The sequence below is a fragment of the Nannobrachium achirus genome, assembly GCF_963921795.1.
Source record: "Nannobrachium achirus genome assembly, chromosome: 11".
Classification (NCBI taxonomy): Eukaryota; Metazoa; Chordata; class Actinopteri; order Myctophiformes; family Myctophidae; genus Nannobrachium; species Nannobrachium achirus.
Window position 1 is genome coordinate 57,630,420 of NC_137820.1, and position 24,371 is coordinate 57,654,790.

Sequence of the window (24,371 nt, forward strand, 5' to 3'; positions counted from 1 at the left end):
TTCACACAAAATCCTGAATCAACTTCCACAGTGTCCAAATGCAGCTCTTCTTCCCCTCAGTGTTCCTGGGAATGCCAGCTAGCTGACACAGCCAGCGAGTTCATCCCCTGGGTCCTGACATTGAACTCGGTTTTTACGGGTTTTGCCTTCAGCCTTTTTCTTTTTTTTTTACAGAGGAAGTAGAGTCCATTGTTTAGTGTTTTGCCGTTTGCTTGGGTTTGAGGTGCTGTAGTGTTTTGAGTTCAGAGCAGCGGTGTGTTGTCGGCCGTGCCGTGCAGCGGTCAGTCTTTGACCAGCCGGTAGATGTGGTGCTGCGCACCGTGCTCGCTGGTGGACACCTCGAACACGTAGGCTATGCACAGCAACGTCTCCAGGGTGTCTCTGTTGGTCACCACCTGTAGGCGCACATGCACGCACACGCGCACACACACACACACACACACACACACACACACACACACAGTTATCGTCGTTGTCAGGTGGAAACCTTGTGTGTTCAAAACCGTTCGTTTTTATCATTTAAAAAAAATAACTAAACTAGTGAAAACAGCCGATCTACGAGCACACAAGGCCTCGCGGTGCGAGGCGTTGTGTGCTTATGTAGATCAGCTGTTTTCACTACTTTTGCGCGACGGCCTTGTCTGATGAAGCAGGGCTTTACTTCACGAAAAAACATACACATTTTAAACTTGGAGATACAAGGTTTCTGCTCGACAGTCTTATGCTCTTTTGGATGAGGATTTTTTTTTCTTTTTTTTTTCTCGCGCCCAGACAGCTATAGGGTAGCGATCCGGGCACCTAGGCTGATGCAGCCTGACAGTGTGTCGCGGGTTCGACTCCCGATCCCGAAGACCTTTGCTGAGTGTCAATCCCCTTCTCCCTCTCCCCATTTCCTGTCGAACTACTGTAATCTATCAATAAAGGCAAAAAGCCAAAACAATATCTTAAAGAAAATGAGTATAGTCAACCTCTTTATTTTCAAGCACCCCCAGTTTGCTATGCATTAGGCCAGTGGTTCTCAACCTTTTTCCGGCCGTGACCGCCCACAAATAATCATATTTGAACTGGGTCACTTCACTGATTGTCACTTCACCCTGACAAGCACTTGGAATGCAGGAGCTGAGACATTACATTTAGTTTGACCACAGATGGATGTTGTGAAAATAGGCCATACAAGCTCACAACACGAGCTTGTATCTAGATCTGCTATCTTCAAAGTTTCTTAGATTATTTGACCAATTTGGCCAATGTTTGACCAGTTTTTATAGTATAGTTTGTTGATTACCTTTCAGTAATGGTATTTTTTTTTCTCATATTAAAAAAGCTCTTAAAAGTCCTTAAATTGTCACTTCACTATCATCTGGGAAATTCATGTGTGGTTGAGAACCACTGCATTAGGCCACGGACCACCTTTTCATCCAGTATTTAATCTCTGGGACCCCCAACCTACACTGTAAAAGTGTACACATTGCACTTGCACATCAGCATGTGTGTTGAATGTCAAACGAAAACAGTTCTAGTCAGACTCATAATAACATCAACCTAACAGTCTACAGCATAACCCCGTTTACCCCTACTGCAGTTTGCTCACTGGCCGAGCAGAAATCACAACCCACTTGAGCACGGCATAATATTAACACGATAACTTTGTTAAAAAAATGAATCATGTGACGACTAATTTGTGGGGCTTAAATGTCCTGACCATTGTCCCAGAGAGACAAAGCTGCAATTCTGCCTGGAAAGTGAGTTCAGTGTGTCAAGATTAATCTGACAAGAACACGCAGCCTTCACCAAGTCATTATGCTCCATAACGCCATGCCAATGAATAGAGCCACTTGTTGCATGACGCACATTATCATCATCAACATCATCATCATCATCATCAACAACACTGTGTGTGTGTGTGTGTGTGTGTGTGTGTGTGTGTGTGTGTGTGTGTGTGTGTGTGTGTGTGTGTGTGTGTGCGTGCGTGCGTGCGTGCGTGCGTGCGTGCGTGCGTGCGTGCGTGCGTGCGTGCGTGCGTGCGTGCGTGCGTGCGTGCGTGCGTGCGTGCGTGCGTGCGTGCGTGCGTGTGTGTGTGAACGCTCCCTATCTGTGCACTTCCTGGTTATTAGGAGTTTAAATCAGCCCATTGAGTAAAGCTATAATGACATGCTGCCATGTAGCCGTCAGTGTGGGCTCAATATGGTCATTGTCCCCTGGCCTGGCCAGGAGGAATGCAGCCCCCAGTTGGAGGGAAGGAAGGAAGGGACACCAGTGTCTTTGAACCCTGCTTCTGGGCGACTAGAAGATCACACACTCCCTGTTAGACATTATATTCACCTCCTTCTCTCCTCTGATGAAGGCCGGCTCATTCACAAAACTTACCAACGACAGCGAAAAAAAAACTATTTGAATATTGTAACACTGCAGGACGTCCTAGAAAAACTAACTAACTAATACAGTATGTTACACATAGCCATGGTTGCTCAAGCAGTACAGTACCTACACTACTGTGTACAGCAGGAGTGCCCACACTTTTTTGAATTGCTACCGGTACATTTAAAACGACCAGCGCAACATGATCTATCCACCCAAAAATGTTTTATCCAAGGAGGGAGCGACACTGGAGTTACATATCAGACAAATGTTACTTGGAATGGGGGTAAAAGTCTTCATCGCATTCTGTATGGAAATGGTAGGTTTTCAGGTTCTTTGTAATGCTACTGACTCTTGGGTTTGCCTAATTTAGTAGCCATGAAGAGAGCTGTCAGGCCCTTCTTGATGTCAATCAATCAAGTCACGTTAATTCAAGTGACGGATACCAAAAAAGAGGGGTTTCGAGATTTTAGTTTATAAATACTTTTTAATATTTGAATTACCGGTATATATTCTTAGGGCCATGTCATGTGGCCCACGTGCACAGCCTTTGTGATCTACTGGTAGAGCACAATCTACCTTTTGGGCACCCCTGCTGTACAGTATAAATCAGGAATTATGTGCTAGTATGGTGAAGTTCTACTGTGCTGTACCTGTGGTGAACATTTGTAACTCAAATATTTGCTTTATGGGGGTTGGCGGCCAAATACATTCCTGGGATTCTAGGGGTCCTCGACATGAAAATGTTTGAGAACCACTGATGTTAGAAACATGCGTTTTTCAAAAAAACCTTAGAAGGATTTAGAAGACATTTCGGGTCAAAAATATTCAAACTTTCGCAGTATTTCAAAAATAGCAGACCTACAAGCTCGCAGCGTGGCACTCGGTGCCACGCTGTGAGCTTGTAGATCTGCTATTTTTTTTTATAGTTAAAGCATAAAATAATAGTTAAAGTAGTGGGATGAATCATGAAAGATGACCTGTAGTATGGTGAAGTTCTCCAGAACACTGTTCATCATGTACTTCTCCGGCAGGTGTTTCAGTTTGTGGATGAAGTTGATCATGTATTCGCACAGCGGCGAGCGGTGGATCCGGAACACGTAGCGGCCGTTCTCGAACCGCGCGTATTCCGTCTGTATGGAGAGAGATATACAGAACATTTAATTCATGCTTGCAGTGGAGCCAGGGCCCCACTGAAAAACTGCAGAACTTTAAAAAAAATACAACAATAAAAATATGCACTATAACAAGGGCAGGGCAGCAATGAAGTAAAAAACATGTATCAGTTCATGTTGCATCATTGTCTCATTGTAAACGTGTACAGGGTACAGCCAGGGTAGAGTTTTTAACCGTTTGGTTCGTCCAGCTGACCTTTTTAAAACAATACATACAGTAGGCCTATTATTTACTTACAGTACATGCCAGAAAACAGTACACGAGTAAAATGTGTGTCTCTCTCTTCGATGCTCCATATTCTTACTTTTTTTCCGGGAATTAACCTACTAATCCTACTTGTTCATACAACGGCGTCACACAAAAGCATCAAAAGTTGCAGATCTAACAAGCTTGAAACGTGTTGAAGCTTTGAAGCTTGTAGATCTGCTACTTTTGCCGTTTTTGAATTTGAATCCTGATGACAGAGACGATATACAGTATACAATTTACTATATGGAAATTCATCATGGCAAACATCAAAATAACACATGTCACTGAAATGCAGTTTAAAACATTCAATAGGGTCATCTATGTGATAATGTGTAAAATGTGTAGCATATAATATACCTAATGCAATGCAAGGCTCTCTAAATATGACAATAAATATGATAACAATGACATCAGTAATCAAATGATAAAGTCACACAATATCATTATGTGTCAGAAGGCTCTACCAAGGGATCGTAGTATGTACTGTATACTGTGTGTGTGTGTGTGTGTGTGTGTGTGTGTGTGTGTGTGTGTGTGTGTGTGTGTGTGTGTGTGTGTGTGTGTGTGTGTGTGTGTGTGTGTGTGTACGTGTGTGTGACAAGTTAATGGGAAGCATAACGAGGAGTAATGATGTTTAGTCGAATAATAATTCACATATTAGGAACCCATCTTCTGGGCTTGGGGTTATTTTTTTTTTAATGTAAAGAATAAATAAATAAATAGCATCTCAATTATGTGGTCAAGCTCACAGCATCAGCTTTTTCTGAAAAGATATCCTACAGATGTCTGTAGTTTTATGCAATTACTCATACTGACACAAATGTAGGCTATGACCTTTTAATCTGACAACATTATTTTGACAAAACAACATATTAATATTTAAATCTATTGGCCTTATTTCTGGCCACGGCCACACTTTCCGCTCTAACGTAAGGGGTAGGGAGGGTGGGGAAGCCCTACCAAGGGCTTTCCTGTTTACTAATATTGGTACTGGTGGACTGAGATTTTTTGGGCTTGATTCTAAAGTTAAAGGTGCTTATTTGGGCTTGTTTCCTAATGTTGTTTTTTCATGTCAAGGACCCCCAGATTAATGTGAATTTATCAGAGGAACCTCATCTAAAATATGTTGTGCCAAGGACCCCTATACAAGATTTGTGTTGTTAAAATGGTTCAAAGATATTCAAAATATTTCAAATTTCTTCTCCAATATGTAAAGTGCTAAGCGAGTCTAAACATCATTCCCTCCTCTCCTCTCCTCTCCTCTCCTCTCCTCTCACCTCCACTTTCTCCACCACCTGCTTGCCGAAGGAGCAGACCTTGGTGGAGGAGGGGTGATGATCATGTTCTCAGAGCTCTCGTACTGACTGGACACGCCGTAGAAGAAGCCACTGTCGTCCTGCAGGTTGGCACTCAGGTCCGCCTAGTGGAGGGGAGGAGGAAGGACACACATGACTGGTCAGCTTCAAAGTACTGTACTGGTCAACAAACACCTGTCAGTTAGAGCAGTGGTTCCCACACTGAGGGTCCAGGGGGTCCAACCATTATTATTCAAATTATTGTGGGCTTGCTGAAAGGCCGAGACCAGTATGTTATACCAAAACCTTATAGGTAAAGTTTATTCTCCTCAAAATAAATTACCGACAGTTCAAAGGTAGGGCCCTTAGCCAATGAGGAGCAGCGTTTATACCAAAACTTTATAGACAAGGTTATTCTCCTAAAAGAAATGACCGACAGAACGAAGGCAATGAGGAGCAGCCAAAGTGTAGATCTTTGTGCCCATGCGAGCCCACACCATTCCATAGGAACAGTATTTCTATTATAATTATTTTGTGTTTTTACTCCCCAGATTTTCTCACTCAACAGTAAACAAACCAACATAAAGTGTAGGAATCTGCAAATGTCTAAAGTGATAATTTAAGGATTTTAAGACCTTTTCAATATTTTAAAGCGAATATACTATATTACTGCATAAAAACCAGCTTTACTTGGATTAAATTAAAATTGTCAAACATTGGCTGAATTGCAAAATATTACCTGCGAAAGGGTAAACGAGCTCACAACGCCTCGCAACACGATATATTTATCCGTCGTAACGAGTGATTGAAACCTTTATTTATTCTCGAAAGAGCATCGAGGTTCACCCTCATTTGCAATGCTGACGAGATTACATACAAAAAAGATCAACAATTAGCATACAAATATATAAAAACAAAAACATCATAGACATCATAGACATTTAGTAAGTTAAAAACAATTGCACACTGAGGTAGGGAGATCTAAGCCAAATGTAATGTCTTAAAGGGATATTCCACTTTCAACAGGGAAACAGTGGAAGGGCCTCTCTCCACATACACACCCATTGTAACTTCAAACTCCTGGGGAGAGGCCCTGGGCCTGGAGGCCTGGTAACATTAAATCAAATATCTACTGTGAATATTGAATCAAGCAAATTAAAAACTGTTCAGGGTGTTCATAAAAGCATGATTAGACGATAAAATGACTTCTTCTACTTTTGTGTGATGCTGTAGTACGATCAACTAGGGTGGCTATTTACGGAAAAAAGACACAAAAAGTTTTGAATATTGAGATAACGATAACCTTTGTAAACTAAAGCAGTGGTTCTCAACCTGTGGTTATATTGGGCGTCCCCCGATGATTAGCTCACAACGCCTCGCAGGCGATCTGCTATTTTCACAATAGAACCGTGTTATACAAAATGTAAGTCCTCAACGCTTAGTGCTCATAGGGGGGGGGGGGGGGGGGTGGTTAAAATATGAAAATATTCACGGCCTGAAAAGGTTGAAAACCACTGAGCTAAAGGTGTGTTTTCCTAAAGGAGGTGGGACATTGTGTGCATGGGGGAGGATGATGAGAGGAGAGGAGGGTGTCAACACGTGTGCTGAGGTGTGATGAAGCTGTGTTAGTAACTCTGACAGCTCCACAAAGCCTGCGAGGGATTCTCTGCAAAGCCAAGGAGCATCCCATGATGGCCCGTCCATGGCCCCTGTTGACTTAGCATTAGGCTGTCAATCCCAAGCTAGCATTCCCAAGATGCAGCGCGCGCGCGCGTGCGTGTGCGTGTGCGTGTGTGTGTGTGTGTGTGTGTGTGTGTGTGTGTGTGTGTGTGAAAGAGAGAGGGAGAGAGAGAGAGAGAAAATGAGGGAAATATAGAAAGAGAGAGAGAAAGGAGGGAGAGAGAGGGGAAAAGAGGGAGACAACCACACACACTTAAGGCCTGCAACTATCAATTACACACACACACACACACACACACACACACACCCACCCACACACACACACACACACACACACACACACACACACACACACACACACACACACACACACACACACACACACACACACACACACACACACACACACACACACACACACACACACACACACACACACACACACACACACACACACACACACGTATTATTCCTTAGGTGCAGGGACGTGCAAAGAATGTTAGAGAGGCAGGGGCTGAAATATCTAAAAGGTCCTTTTGGTGAAAATATTGAAAACGTGTTGGAGGTCGTCTATTTTCGGTACTTGATACCACACTAAACTAAGCATAATCAAGTCAATACTGGGGATGTGGCGTACGTACGGCATGGATTTCTACACAGAGAGGGGCAATTCTTTCAACATAAGATGCTGCATTCAAGTTCAGGAGAGATTGGACAAGGCAATTCTGGCATAGTAAAAACTGCATTCATGGTCTGGAGATCGGCCACTTTTTTTACAGGTGGATAAAAGGGCAGGGGCTCAAGCCCCCTTTGATGTCTATATGTGTGCACGTGCCTGCTCAGGTGGACCCCCCTCCCAACCCATCCATCCTGATGGTTCAGACATCAGAATATGGGTGCTGCTGTAATCCGATCTCATAGTAGGGCGCGAGGTGCCATCTACATCATCAGACAGCGGCACTTTACCTATTCCCCTCTCAGGCCCTTGTCTCCTAACCAATTTAGAATGGGTACACTTTATTGTGTATCATTATTTTATGCTTTAACTATTGAAAAATAGCAGATATACAAGCTCACAGCGCGGCACCGAGTGCCGCGCTGCGAGCTTGTAGATCTGCTATTTTTGAAAAATCGTGAAAATTAGAATTTTGACCCGATTCTCTAAGTGTCTTTTGAATCCTTCTAAGGTTTTTTGAAAAACCCTGTGTTTCTATGTCAGCAATCTGACCAGCCATCGTCAAAGAAAAGGTCCTTTTCACTCAACTGGAGCTCAGTTAGTCTGTTCTTGAGAGACTACTATATGTCAGTGGTTCTCAAACCTTTTCATGTGAAGGACCCCCAAAATGATATGTATTTGGCCACGGACCCCCATCTCAAAATATTCAGTTCCAGGGACCCCCCCAGAAGCAAAATTTGAGTTACGAACATTTGCTTTGAAAATACATATATTCAAAGATTTGCACGCAATTTTCACGACTTTTTCAAAAATAGCAGATCTACAAGCTCACAGCGCGGCACTCGGTGCCGCGCTGTGAGCTTGTATATCTGTTATTTTTCACTGGTTAAAGCATTCAATAATTCTAGGCCCTAAATGGGCTAATAGGCCATTGAGCCGCCGCTCAGCCTCTGCTCATCTCTTCGTCTTCATCGCCCCTCCTCCCCCCTCCTCCCCCCCACACCCATAATTCCTCTATTTGTCTTCATCCCCGGGGCCCCGTGACCCCCACCGCACCGCCGTTTGCCCGCTCCCCTAACGGCCTGCGAGGGAATTCATCCAATTACAATCAACAGCGCGCAATTGGCTGATTAGATCACGGTGGGCCCGGCTGGCTGTGTAACAATTTAGCAGCGCCGGCCCAAATCGGATTCCCCCTGCACTTCAAAGGCGCAAGACAATCCGTTAGGACAGGGCCACGGGCGCTGTGAGGGGGGGAGAGGGGGTGGGAGGGGGACGACGCAGAGCAGCCAGTGGCCGTCTAGCAGTGGTGTCTAGGAGAGGTACTTGATGATTTTTTTACTTGAGTAAAAGTAGCAATACCAGTGTAGAACAGGGGTCTTCAATGTTTTCAGGCCAAGGACCCCTTAGTTGAGAGAGAGATGTTGCAGGGACCCCCAAAACCTTTTCAGATCCATATAGTTTCATTGTTTGACAGCACAATCATCAGTGTATTTTGGATTCAAGTCAATTTGTGTTTTCAGAATTCAGATATTTAACCACTTGAACAGTCAATGCTGAATAAACTTGACCTTTCACTATGTACTTAGTCTGCTCTTTTTTCCCTTCTACACCAAATCTCTTTGCCAAAAATAGCCAATCTACAAGCTCACAACGCCTCGCTGCAAGGCGTTTTGAGCTTGTAGATCTGCTATTTTTTGGCTACAGTTTTCAGAATAAGGAGACTAGGGTTCAAGTGGTTAATATAAAAAGGAGAAAAAAGTTTCTATCACACAAAGATTTGGAGGACCCCCTATAGTAACTCTGAGGACCCCCTAGGGAACCCGGACCCCCTGTCGAAGACCCTTGGTGTAGAAGTAAAATGCCTTGTATTAAAAATGCTATGTGAGTGAAAGTACAATTACTGTACACAAGTATTTACCAATTTTAAGTTATTTGTACTTGTAAAAGTATGTATTTTAATTCTACTCCACTACACTTCAGAGGTAAATATTATACTTTTACTCCTGTACAATAATATAAAAACTTTAGTTACTATAGATTTTGATTATTATTACAAATAAACATTAACCACTTCAGCCCTATATTTCGGCCATCTAAAGCTCACAATTCGTTACCAAGATTGGCCATTTTCACAAAGACAAAGAACAGGGCTTAACTCATTGAGTGCCACCCCTTTCACCACTAGAGGGCGCCCAGTGGCCATAGAAAATCCCATAGAGATATACTGGTATATGCAGAAGCCCTGCAGCCATGACTTGCCTGAACACTTTCCTTTGTGCATGTACAGGAAGAGGATGAAGTTAGCTTGAAGTTAGCTATTGGCTACCAAGCATTTTAGAAGCCTTATTTTCGTCAACTTAGCCATGATTAAACCTTGCACACCTCATGCATGGGAAAAAAACAGAGAAGAATGAGCTCTAAAAAATCCAATGCAATCCTGGATTGCATTGAAGTGGATTTGTGCAGTTTGTTCACAGCTTTCAAACAAAAAAATCCGATTGGAAATCCGTTCAGGCATTCTTGAGATAATCGCCATTATGTTTTACATGTTATGTAAACAAACATGGCTGCCCTGTATGTTAGATGGGGTTGTATGGGGTGGAACATGCAAAATCGCGATTGAAATCATGTTCACTAGATTTGATGGGGTCCAAAAAAATTATTATTATTATTATTTTTTTTTTTTTTTTTTATATCCCGAACATGTTCGGGATAGGCACTCTGGTATGCGATAATATATCCCGAACTAATTCGGGATAGGCACTCAATGAGTTAATTGGTGAATGTATGTTTTGTATCCATCTTTGGAGGAAAGAAAATTACATATCAAGTAAAAGTACCCAAAATTCTAACTGTAGTACTTGAGTACAAGTACTTGAGTTGCTTTCCACCCCTATAAGCTGTCGAGGAGGGGATGTGGAAAGGGGGTGTGGGGGGTGGGGGGGGGGCTGGTGGTGGATTTGCTGGCTTGGAAATTCAATCCAGAATGCCATAGCTTTGGAGGCCGGCCAGCCGCCTGTCATGGGTCGCCATGCCAACGCCGGTGCCTCAGGACACCCCCGAGTCATGACCCGCCCGACAACCTGCGTATCCGTGGCAACAGCATCAAACACACTCGTGCGTGTGTGTTTTTTCTCGGGGACTTAACGGTGCCGTTAACAAGGTTATCATATCTTCAGATGTGTTGAGGATTTCATTTTGCTTATTTGTATGGCCGCGAGCGTTCCGTCTCTCTCCCTCTCTCTCTCTCTCTCTCCCCGCCTTGGTTGTGTGTGTGTGTGTGTGTGTTTTTCTGGTGGTTGGGGGGGGGGGGGGGGAATGAAATCCTCTACCTTTATACACAGTGGTTCTCAAACGTTTTCATGTCAAGGACCCCACAAATTGATATGTATTATTTGGCAGCGGACAGCGTATACCCCCATCTTACAATGTTTTCTGCCAGGGGCCCCTCCAAAAAGTATTTTTTTCCCAATACTTTCAAAATGAATAAAAAAGAAGAAACGTTCAAAAATTGCAAAAGTATTCAATTCAAAGATATTACAAGCTCGAGCTTGACCCCATCCCCCCCCCCCACACACACACACACAAACACTTTGAAATCCTCTTTCTTATTGCGACCGTAGGTCGCATTTACTACCAAAAGCTCCACCGGCTGTCCGTCCGTCCGTGAGTGAGTCAGTCAGTCAGTCAGTCAGTCACACGTCACACGTCACACTTTTGCCCGGCTCATATCTCCACAACCGTTGCCCCCATCCATGCCAAATTTTGCACACACTCCCCTTACCTGCCAAACTACAGCCTCCAAGGACCCCTGGAGCTCCAGGGACCCCCAGGTCCCTGGGGGACCCCCAGGTGTAAAAAAATGTCCCTCCGTGAGTCACACGTCACACGTCACACTTTTGCCCTGCTCATATCTCCACAACCGTTGCCCCCATCCATGCCACATTTTGCACACACACTCCTTACCTGGCAAACTACAACCTCCAAGGACCCCCGGGGCTCCAGGGACCCCCAGGTCCCTGGGGGACCCCCAGGTGTAAAAAATGACCAAATGTGCAAAAATGACCAAATGACCACCCCAACGGGGCTGCTCACGGGGAATTCCTGGGGACCACCCACTCCTGGTGCTCCAGAACGGATGCAAAAGTGGTGGCGCCCCCAGTGGAGGACCCCCTCAACTGCAGCTCACATAAAATGCCGTAACTCGGGCTAGGAGCGTCCGGGAGAGCCGGGGCCGGTACCTATTCGTCCGCCAAGGCAACGCGGAGACCCCACCCCTCATTTCTCACATGGCCCTCTCTAGCGCCACCTTCAGGCCGATTTCTAAAACACATTTTTGGACACTGCTCCTACAGTTTTTGCCCTAAAATCACGAAAATCTCTACACAGCATGTCTCCACTCATGTCATAAACATGGATCAGGAAGATTTTGGAAAAACAAATGTTTGCCCTATTTGTGGAGATAAGCTAACCAAACGCGTCCCGTACACTGTCAAGAGTTTTGGGGTGGGTGGAAATTTGGGGTGATGCGGTGGTGGGTGGGGGTGTTTTGGGGTGATGTGGTGGTAGAGGGTGGGGGTGTTTTGGGGTGTTGTGGTGGTAGAGGGTGGGGGTGTTTTGGGGTAATGCGGCAGTGGTGGGTGGTGGGGGTGTTTTGGGGTGATGCGATGGTGGGTGGGGGTGTTTTGGGGTGATGCCGTGGTGGGTGGTGGGGGTGTTTTGGGGTGATGTGGTGGTGGGTGGTGGGGGTGTTTTGGGGTGATGCGGTGGTGGGTGGGGGTGTTTTGGGGTGATGTGGTGGTAGAGGGTGGGGGTGTTTTGGGGTAATGCGGCAGTGGTGGGTGGTGGGGGTGTTTTGGGGTGATGCGATGGTGGGTGGGGGTGTTTTGGGGTGATGCGGTGGTGGGTGGTGGGGGTGTTTTGGGGTGATGTGGTGGTGGGTGGTGGGGGTGTTTTGGGGTGATGTGGTGGTGGGGGTGTTTTGGGGTGATGTGATGGTGGGTGGTGGGGGTGTTTTGGGGTGATGTGGTGGTGGGTGGTGGGGGTGTTTTGGGGTGATGTGATGGTGGGTGGTGGGGGTGTTTTGGGGTGATGTGGTGGTGGGTGGTGGTGGGTGTTTTGCTGTGGCAGAATGTGTGTTATTTTGCTGGTGGATGCCAGCAGAAAGGGAAGACAAGAAGACAAGCCCCCCCTGGGCGAGGCAGATAGGAGGAGAGTGTCTGTGTCATCATGGCTGCTGGAGGCCACAGCACTCTGACATCACAATGTCTGCGTGTCCCACTGACTGATGACTAGCTGCATCCATGCCTCCATGTCCCCAGTGTCCCTGTGTGTCCCTGTCTGTCTGTCTGTGTCTCGCTCCAGGCACGTGCACACAATAGACATCAAAAGGGGGCCCTGCCCTTTTATCAGTCTGTAAAAAGTGCCCTCTCCAGACCATGAATGCAGTTCTTACTATGGTGAAATAAATGCAAATGCCCTCTTTCCATGCCATACCTGAAGGCAGTATTCAAGAGAATTGCCTCGTCCAAACTCTTCTGAACTTGAATGCAGCATTGTCTCCAGTATTGACTTGATTATGCTTAGTTCAGATATCACATACCGAAAATAGCCGACCTCTAAACTCACAACATGTCGCAGCGCGACGCGTTTTGAGTTTGGAGGTCTGCTATTTTCGATATTTCCACCAAAAGTCCCTTTTAGAAATTTCAGCCCCTGCCTCTCTAACATTCTCTCTATGTGAGTGTGTGTGTGTGTGTGTGTGTGTGTGTGTGTGTGTGTGTGTGTGTGTGTGTGTGTGTGTGTCTGTCTCTAGTTTTATTTTTGTCCATGTTCATCTACCCCTTTCCTTTATTTTCTCAAAACCCTAACTCTCTCCTTTTCCTCTCTCTTCTCCCCCCTCTCTCTCTCTCTCTCTCTCTGCCTGTGTCTTTCTCCATCTCAGTCTCTGTCTGTCTTCCCCTCTCTCCCTCTCCTCTTTGTCTCCCTCTATCTCTCCCTTCCCTCTCCCTCCCTCCCCCCCCCCCCCCCCCTCTCTGTGTTGTAGTGATATACAGCCCCTAACCCCCTTCATCAAATGCCACGGTCGGTGGGCTCCCCCAGCAGCAGCTGCTGCTCCTCTCTCCAGGACGGGAGGGACGGCCGCCGTATGTGTCCAGCTAGGGGTGTCACTCACCAATGTCTTTTATCTCCCCACAATAAATAAGGTGGTCCATGTGAGAAGGCTGAAGTCTCACGTACGGAGCGGAGCGCCGGGCCAACTGGTGGCATGAGATAGCGTCCGGGCACCGCCGTGAAAGTGACATTCAGGAAAACCAAAACGGCCTTGTAGGAAATGGCAGGCAGGCCGGGTGCAGACGAGACCGAACTGTACGCTGCAGCTGAGTTTAAAGGACAACTTTGTTTTTTTTACGACCAGGGTTCATATTTTATTAGATTGTAATTATAAATGTTTTCATTTACTGCTTTCCAGGGACGTGCAGAGAATGTTTGAGAGGCAGGGGCTGACATTTCTAAAAGGGCCTTTTGGTGAAAATATCGGACCTCCAATAGCAGACCTCCAAGCTCACAACTTGGAGGTCGGCTATTTTCGATGCTTGATTTCTACACAGTGAGGGCGATTCACCCTTTGTCAAGTCCCGCCCGTTGTCCCGCCCCTCTTCGTACCCATTGGTTGCTGTGTCTTGGTGGGACAAAAGTCCTTTCTCTCCATCCACTACCATTGAAATTCAGTTGCTTCTTATTGTTATTTTGTGTATTCAATTCTCATTTTAAGCTTGGTTTCAGTAAAATAGAGCCTCTCAGTTGCAGTATAGTGACTGGGCATGTTTTTAAATGTTTTTATTTCTCCAAAAAGGATGTTTTAGCTAATTCAACATAAAAAAGGCAGAACCAGGACGGGACAAGGCAGGGACTGTTGGTCAGTCAGGGACCAATCAGAAGACTGACAAAGCGTGAATTCTTTCAACATAAGATGCTGCATTCAAGGTCAGGAGAGTTTGGACATGGCAATTCTCTTGAATGCTGCCTTAAGGTATGGCATGGAAATGGAGAGGGCACTTTTTATAGACGGATAAAAGGGCAGGGGCTCAAGCCCCCTTTGATGTCTTATGTGTGCAGTGCACGTGCCTGCTGCTTTCTATTTTGTTTTGCGATTTTAGCGATTTTTCGATTTCAGTGGGTGAGGGCATGCGTAAAAGTGGATAAATAGATGTTTTTAGAATATGTTTTTTTACTATTTACAATAACTACTAGCCCCCATAAGTCACATCTACCCATGATAGATTGTGGTGTCTTGGGAATGGGCTTATTGTGTCTAAAAATACATATTTAGCCACACGCATGCACCCACCCACTGAAGTAAATGAAAACCTTTTTAACACTCATCTTTTCTTTTCTCTAATTACAATCTAAAATATGAACCCTTGTTGTAAAAAAAAAAACATTCTAGTGCTTCCTAAACCTTTGTGTGTCAGACATGCCCCCTTATACAAAACCATTGTTTAGTTTTTTTATTAAAAGGAATGAAAAAATAAATAAAGAAAAGGTCATTGTAAACACACGTCCCCCTCACTCATTAGAAGAACAATATCAGTCACCAGAACCAAGCACTAAAAATGCCAGGGTTGACGGTTCGAGTCCCACACACTCGAACCACATTCTACTAATAGGGTTACTGCACACGATCGTGGCGTTTTGGATGAAAATGTCCACCGAATGGCACGTTAGGATAACAACGACGAGACGAGCGTAAGTGTGTACGTGTGCTGTATGAAATTGTGCTGATGTAGGCGTGTACTCGTGGTGTGACGACAAGACCAAAAGGTCTCGTCGTCCAGAGGTCGTCACTAAGGTCAGATATGAAAAAAAACGGACAAAGTTGCGTGCACACACAGCGAAACCCTGACTCTTGAGAGGGTCGAAAAAATGACGTTATGCTCCATCTAGAGCAGTGGTTCTGAAATGGTTTTGTCCCAGATAGGTGCATGTACAGTAAATCAGGGGTTTTCAAACTTTTTTGACTCAGGGCACCCCTGTGAATAACGTTTTCATCCACGGCACCCCTGAGTTACACTGTTAAATTTTAGAATCTTACATCCTATTGGAGAAATACCCGTTTCCATCAGAACAGACTGAACCAAAGATATCTGATCCACAGGCTCACAACGTGTCACAACGCATCACAACGTGACGCGTTGTGAGCTTGTAGATCTGCTATTTTTGGTGAAAAGAGTTGTCGTAGATGGGAAAATAACTCATCAAGTACAGTGCAAATCAGGTCTGTTTTACTAAGCATAGTGAATTGATATTGATGTAGTGATATTGATGAATTCCAAATATTATCAAATGATCTCGCGGCATCCCTGGACTGGCATCACGGCACCCCAGGGTGCCCCGTCACCCACTTTGAAAACCCCTGCAGTAAATAACCTTTTCATCTATGGCACGCCTGAATTACATCATTACTTTACAGCACCTCACGGCACGCTATACGTAACGGTATGTCACGAGGAAAACTTGAGAGTATATCCGTTTCCATTCTGCACATATTGAAAATAACTTTACACTTGATGGAGTTCTACAAGCTCACAGCGTGTCGCAAGCTTGTAGATCAAACTTTTGGCGAACAGAGTTGGTGTAGATGGAAAAAGAACCCACCAAGTACAGTGCAACTTGAACTGGTGTTCATTTAAAAAGTGCAGCAAGTGCATATTTGTTTGTTAAAACAAGCATTAAATAACTATATGTTGTGATAGTAATCATTGCTATAGAGTGTTTGTTCAGTAGCAGGAGTCTCCTCATCTCTCCAGCCCCTTGGCAAACAGAAAATAAATACAAAATCTTGTTGGGAATGGGATACCAAATTCATCCAATGAGACAGTGAAACTGGAAGTGATGAAACAAAAAAAGCAGAAGCAAACAAAATTTGGATTGAGATGCAAAAAAAAATCCAGCTGATAAATAGGTACTCTCTCCTGATTGGATAAAACTGATGACCCACCTGGAGGAGTATTTTCCGTTTATTAAACAGCTGGAGAGACTGGGAGACATTTGTATAGCCATGTTGACCATCACATTATGGTACTTTGTTTGTTTGTTTGGAAGGGATGGCGTTATCTTAATGGGGGGAGACACTGATTTACACTACCTGTAACTCAGGACTAATCTCTCAAGAACAGATGTAGTAAATGAAAAGGAACACAACAGAGAGGGCTCTGTTTTTCCCTTTTCTTTGACTCTGGACAGAATCCACGTTAGGGAGCGTGATACGGATGAACCCTCTCTTACTCAGTGGTCATTTATCCACTCAGAACTCTCAAGAGTTAAATCAACACTCTCTCACACATTTTCTCTTCACATTGTCACATCGAGCGGGTGGGTTCCAGGGGGTCCCCGGCAAAATTATTACATAATAATATATGATAATTTAACCCCTTTATCCATATAATTTATATGTCGGCTTTAACAAATAAAAAGAGCAGATATACAAGCTGCGAGATTGTACATATTCTAAAATCTAAAAAAGAATTTGCAATAATTTCAAAAATGTTAAACACAAATCTTCTGTTATTGGGGGTCCCTGGCACAAAATATATCTTTTTCAGATGGGATGGGGGTCAGGTTGGGGGTCCTTGGCATGAACAAGTTGAGCCGCTGCCCTAGAGGAAAACATCCTCTCTTTCTTCTCCCACTCGATCCATCCCTCTGTGTGTGTGTGTGTGTGTGTGTGTGTGTGTGTGTGTGTGTGTGTGTGTGTGTGTGTGTGTGTGTGTGTGTGTGTGTGTGTGTGTGTGTGTGTGTGTGTGTGTGTGTGTGTGCGTGCGTGTGTGGTTTATAAATAAGCATAGTGCGTGTGGGCTGGGTTCAGCCTAATAGCGAGGGGACAGGTGCCCTGTCTCACATTTCCCAAGTGAAAGATCAGACCTGCCACTCTCCCCCAAGGCTGCTGTCACACACACACACACACACACACACACACACACACACACACACACACACACACAAACACGCGCGCACACACACGCACACACACACACACACACACACACACACACACACACACACACACACACACACACACACACACACACACACACACACACACACACACACACACACACACAAAAGACATTCAAAATTTTACACACAGACACAGGGGGGGCACTAACAAATGGACACACACACACACACACACACACACACACACACACCCCTACAGTGCGATGATGCCCCCTGTGCCAGTGCATACCGGCGCATCCACGTCTGTGGATCAGTGACTTTCCATTCATTTTATCACTAAATCACCTGTAAGTTCCTTTAACTCCTCCCAGCTTAGCCGCCACCAGTGAGCTAACGCCGCCAGGCCATTAACGACCAACAGGTGCCAGAAAGCATTAACGACAACATAAACTGCACTCTCTCACCTTGCCTTTCCGTGACTTGAAGAGACACACACACACACACACACACACACACACACACACACACACACACACACACACACACACACACACACACACACACACACACACACACACACACACACACACACACACACACACACACATACACGTGTTGTGAACCTCAGCTGAACTACGTTCTCAAACTTTTGTCAATGTCAAGGACCCCCCCAAATTGACCTTGGACCACCATCTGAAAAACATTTTGTGCCAGGGACCCTCAGAGGATAAGATTTATTTTAAAAAGAAATTCAAAATCATCTGATCTGATATTTTTGAATTGCGAAAATATAAAATAGGCCTATAGTATAAAGTGGTTAAAATGATCGTGAAACTTCAGTATGCTAACTACTTTTGCTGGGGACACTGTCACAGATAAATGACAAAATAGAGAATTTGGGGAATTGCTTTATATTATTATTCATGCATTTTGATGCACATAGGATAATGTCTGTGGCAGTCCTTTATAGTGCACTGGCTTTGATTTTGATATTAACAAAATAGGAAGTAGATATTTCAGTATGTTCTATGCACAGATCCCTGGCATGGAAACGTCTTTGTGAGAGCAATATGTGTACATGTTCGTGAAATATCTGTAAGATATCTGTACTTTTACTCAAGTAATGCCTCTCAAGTATATGTGCCACTGTTTCTTTTTTTTTCTTTTTTTTTGCCATGTTTAATGTGTAAGAAATCATGAAGCAGTTGCACTTTTGTTACATGGTGGCTGGACAGCTACCTTCGCACCATAGCAGTAATAAAATAATAAATATTTGGAATCTGGAATGGGGCCACAAGAAAGGTCACCAAGGGCCGGATTTGACCCACGGGCCGCCAGTTGAATATCACTGCATCAAGACCTGAAAAAATACCTTAAAATGTCTTCTAAATCCTAATGGATTTCTGAAAAACGTATGTTTCTTTAGTTTTTAATGTCAAGGAACCCTATAGTTATATGTATTTTACCGCAGACCCCTATCTCAAAATATTTTGCTCCAGGGACCCCCCAGAAGCAAAGATTTGAGTTAAAAAATTATCACTTTAAAAGAATATATATTCAAAGATTTTTTCACTTTTCTTCCAACAATAGCAGAACTGCTATTTTTGAATAGCCAAAGTATAAAAGATAATGGATAAAGTGGTTACATTCCTGGTCTTAAACTCCCTGAGTGCCAAAAACGTCTTTTACACACTTTTTAATAAGGGTTCCTGGTGCCAAAAACGTCTTTTACACACTTTTTTTAATATGAAAAAATAAACTTTTTTTTAAACTCAAATAAAAAAAAATCACTTATATAGGTGTATATATACAGGAAATGAGCGCAAACTTGATATAATATGATATCATATCATATCATATCAATTTTGCACGTATTTCAAATATGACATATTTCCTCTATTTTCCTTTTACACCAGATTATATTATAAACGTTTTGGCCATTATCTCCATAACCGTTTATCAGATTGTCTTACTTTTTGAGCGGTGGTCACACCGTCTCCATAGCGTGGCCGTGTGTGTAGGTATGTATGTTTGTTTGTATGTATGTATGTGGGTGGGTGGGTCTGTATGTAGCCTCAAGCCTGTGGTGTAGTACATTTTCTGACCACACATGTTAAGGGAGGGGCGCTTTGTTCAGGCCAGGCCAGAACAGGCAAGGCACACTCACACTCACACACACGCACGCACGCAAGCACACACACACACACACACACACACACACACACACCGCGCACAGACTCCACCGCTCAGTTCACACGGGTGTGATTTCTTTTGCTATGTAGACAGAAAAAAATCGCCGACCCAACCATTCTATGTTTATAGCCCGGCCGTGCACGCTCGTGCACGTTAGCCCTTTAGCCGAAATTAAACAAAATGGCTGGCATCAAGGCCCATTAAATAATGTAAAGTCAGGCATTCACTGAGTTGGGTTAAATGAACTGAATAGACAAGAGGTCCTGCTCACCCAGAACTTGACGAGGAAGAAAGCGTTGTGCGGCCCTTTGTCAAACAGCTCCTTCAAGCCCCCCTTCTTCTCGGGGAACTTGTCGTAGATCTGCCGGATGTCCACGGCCTCCAGGTACGGGTCGCTGTAGCTGGGGTTGGACTGGCCGATGTGCACAAACAGGTGCTTGTTGAACTGCAGGGTGGACACACAGGGAAGAAGGATACCACAGTGATCAGGCCTCGTTCAGACTGCAGGACAAATCTGATTTGTCTTTAGGACTGACCGACTGACTGACTGACTGACTGACTGACTGACTGACTGACTGGCCGCAGAGAGTGCAGAAAAATAGTAGATCTAAAAAACTCACGACAAGTTATGAGCTGGTAGATCTGCCATTTCTGGCAAGCAAACACTGTCGTACATCAAAGTATAGATCAGACTTCGGCGTCAGGGCGTCCAGACCGAGACACACATTTTGAAATGAGAGTTGAATCACAATTTAAACCGGAATTTCTGATGTTCAGATTTGATAGAAGTAGAACCTGAATCTGATTCCAATCTGAATAAATAAAAAGAAAATGTGATTTGGGCTGCCTGTTATCATTAACACTTTGCTAGCCGAAATAGAATGGCTTGTTGTAGATTAGCCGTGACATTTCTATTATTATATTATGATCTGAACCGCATTCATTTTACAAGACATTCAGCGCTATATCACGTGGTCTTCATCCCCCATTACCATACCGCGATCCCCCTTGTATACTCACCACAGTTCCCAGTGAAATTCTTCAATCTGCATTGGGGGTTTCGGCCGACGCATCTTATCCCCGTGCGTTTCGCATGCGCGATCCGTTCACGTAAATGTCGGCTCAAATAATCCACGTATGACTCAAGTAAAAGACGGCGCGGCTGAGACTCCTTGCTCAGATGTCCGGTATATTCCGGTTTTAATATTAAGGGGCTCCCCGTGGCTTGCAAAGGGTTAATGTGGTTGCCCCTGCAGGGCAACCAGAATATACCGGTAGTACTTGTCTGACTTTATTCCATCCATCTATAAACTTTTTTTTTGCCACGCTACTCCTCCCACAGCTTTGGTGGCACGCACTTGGGCCATATGTCAAATCGGCCGGCTTCATCGGGAATTGATTCCTTGCATTTTGCTAAGAGATAAGTTAAACTTTTCCCAAATATGGAGATGACATCATATACTGTACCACATGAGACTGGCACAGTATGTCCATATATGGGCGTTCCAAGATGGGCTTAAAGGAGTAGTTCGCCCCCAAAATGACTTTTATTCTATTGATTACTCATGTCATGGAGAGTAGAGTTCAATAATATTTTTGGTTTTTGTCACATTCCTAAGACAAAAATTTTATTCGAGTAAATTTACCCCCATTGATTCCGGATGGGGACCCGTTTCGAAACGGGTCCCCATCCGGAACGAATGGGGGTAAATTTATTGTTATCACATTTTTGTCTTAGGAATGCGACAAAAAACTAAAAATATCATTGATCTGTAGTCTCCATGGCGTGACTAATCAATAGAATAAAAGTCATTTTGGGGGTGAACTACTCCTTTAACATTGATGACATCAGGGATCTCCATATATGGGCATAAAAGGGACAAGGACTGACACAGAGATCTCCATATATGGCCATTAATTTATTTGTGAATTAATTTTCCCCATTGACTTTTGGTAAGACGAAATTCATTTGCAAGTGTGACCGACAGTTCAAAAGGCAGGGCCGACTTTAGGGCACGTACAAATGCGACCTGATATAAATAACAACAACACGTGGGCTTGAGACCGGCATGTTATACCAAAACTTTATAGACCAAGGTTATTCTCCTTAACAAAAAAATCACACCCGTGTGAACTGAGCGGTGGTTCCCCCCCCCCCGTGTGTGCCCCCCGTGTGTGTGTGTGTGTGTGTGTGTGTGTGTGTGTGTGTGTGTGTGTGTGTGTGTGGCCTGGACAACAGCGCCCCTCCCTTAACATGTTTGGTCAGAAAAGGTACTACACAGGCTTGAGGCTACATACAGACCCACCCACATACAAACAAACTAACACACAAACATACATACCTACACACACGGCCACGCTATGGAGACGGTGTGACCACCGCTCAAAAAGACCGACAGTACAAAGGCAGGTCCCTTAACCAATGAGGAGCAGCCAAAGAGTAGATCTGTGTGCCCATACATGGTGTTCCATGCGAGCCCACACTGTTTGGTAGGAACAGTATTTCTAGTTTATTCATAGCATCATGGTAACCATGGTTACTTACCGTCTCTGGGTCCTGAGGCTGCTCCAGGAAGGCTGAGAACTCCAGCATGCGGAGCTTGGAGCCGGCGATACTCCTGCCCTGCCATGGGGGGGCGCCGGGGGACATGGACAGCCCTGCCGTGCTTTCGTATCCTGCGGGTGGACATGGCAAGAGTCATTCCTTGTTTGTTTGTTCTATTTCTATTCTTGGTTGGAGAATTGAATACATAGGACCGACCATAATGGAAACTGTGTCCTTTTAGCCTAAATGTCTTACTGCATCCTCTAGGGAGTCCTCAGAGTTACTACAGTGGGTCCTCCAAATCTTTGAGAGATAGAAACCTTATTTTCTTCTTTTTTTATATTAACCACTTAAACCCTAGTGTCCATATTCTGAAAACTTTAACCAAAAATAGCAGATCTACAAGCTATTTTTGGCAAAGAGCTTTGGTGTAGAGGGGGAAAAGAGCAGACTTGGTACAGAGTGAAGTATTGACGGTTCAAGTGGTTAAATATCTGAAAACACAAATTGACCTGAATACAAAATGCACTGACGACTGTGCTGCCAAACAATGAAACTATATGGAATCTATGATAAGGTAGGGGGGGGTCCCTGCTCCATCTCTCTCTCAACTAAGGGGTCCTTGGCCTGAAAACGTTGAAGACCCCTCCCTGTCTTACCATACTGTTTACATTTCTGATCAAATAAAGTATTCAATCAATCAAACTGTGTGAGCTCTCCACAAGGCTCAATCCCAACGTCTCATCGTACAGTAACTCGTGCCAATGTCAACCACTTAAATCCTACTGTATATACTTAGTTGACAGGGGTCCCCCAGGGCTCTGTACTAGGTCAGCTGGTATTTCCCTGTGACACCAAATATCTTTGCAGTAAAATAATCTACAAGCTTACAACGCGTAGTAAACGTGACCCATCGCGAGCTTGTAGATCAGCTATTTTCAACCAAATAGAATAGGGATGCTATAGGGGTCAAGTGGTTAATGCAAGTCTGTCAACACAAGGGGGTAAAAAAAAACGAAATGAGGAGAACCCACCTGTTATGGGGGGCGGGCCGGACGTCTGCATGGAGTAACTCTGCTGGGAGAAGGGCTTAATGCTGGGGAGACGAGAAGAGACACATTAGACCCCCTCTCACCCCCGTGACCCCCCCTCCGCCTCACACTAATTGGGCCACCTGACCTCTAAAGACGACCAGGCTGGCATCTGTGACCCTCGAATGGCAAACAGCTGAAGCATTTATTTTCAGTTTGAATGTATTCAGTTCTTGGGTAAATCTTTACAGTTGGATGAGTGCAGTGCAGTGCAGTGCAGTGCAGCGCAGTGCAGTGCAGCGCAGCGCAGCGTTGATAATGTATCAACTTTAAGGTCAATCAATTAATCAATCAATCAATCAATCAATCAATCAATCAATCAATCAACTTTATTGTCACAACACAGTTACTTTAGGTAAAAGTGATGTGAAACTCTTGCATATGAGGCTTTCACGTTTTGCAGTTCAGGGAGCAAAAAGGGAATTAGAAGTAAAGAATGGAAAATAAAACAATGAGCGCAAAAAGCTGTGAAAATACTCTAGCAGCATGTTAAAAATCTGTATCATGTCATTTAAAGATCAGGTGTAGTGCATTCAACATATAGAGCCATGTCAGTATCGTGTAGCTTAGAAGTAAAAAAGGAAGACCTAAAACATATTATATGTGCATCAGTATAGTGCAAAACGTCTCTCTGTCAGGTGTAAAACTCAAATGTCCAAAACTGTTACTTCTCAGGAAAAAACACAAAAAGAGGTTTCTGCCCGACAGCGACGATAAGTGCATCAAATGGTTACTTACTCCTCTGGACCGCCGGGCTGCCCTGGGAGTCCCCCATGCCAAAACTGTGGAAATAAAAGTAATTCTTTTTAGTTTTTAGTTTTTTCTCAATATGATACAAATACTCTACATTCAATCAAACATCATTTCGATTGTGGTCGCAGCAAACTGATCAAGTAGGGCGTTAATTTATGTAAAAACAACAAAACGTTAAAGGAGGTTTCTTGCCCCACAGCTACAGAACGCTAGTATGATCCAGAGAAAATCACACCAGTGCGAAGTGAGCAGTGCTGCAAACACGACACACGTGCATATCTCCTTGCATGGGCCGTTCTGTCCGTGACGTCAGTTACTTTATGTGTATTAGCACGGATCTCTTGAACAGGGGTTCCCAAACTTTTTTGTCTCAGGGCACCCCATAAATATTT

General features: G+C 44.3%; 1 protein-coding gene across 1 annotated transcript in view; it reads right to left on the reverse strand.

The window, feature by feature from the left end:
- Positions 1–281: 281 nt before the first annotated feature.
- The window catches only part of tead4 (TEA domain transcription factor 4), a gene marked incomplete at both ends in the record, with an annotated part of 72,515 nt that continues 48,425 nt past the window's right edge, over positions 282–24,371 (reverse strand). The window contains 8 exon segments of the mRNA XM_080737218.1: positions 282–395; positions 3,339–3,491; positions 5,061–5,111; positions 5,114–5,203; positions 19,862–20,035; positions 22,136–22,266; positions 23,170–23,231; positions 23,965–24,008. Coding sequence (XP_080593344.1) covers positions 282–395; positions 3,339–3,491; positions 5,061–5,111; positions 5,114–5,203; positions 19,862–20,035; positions 22,136–22,266; positions 23,170–23,231; positions 23,965–24,008 — 819 coding nt within the window.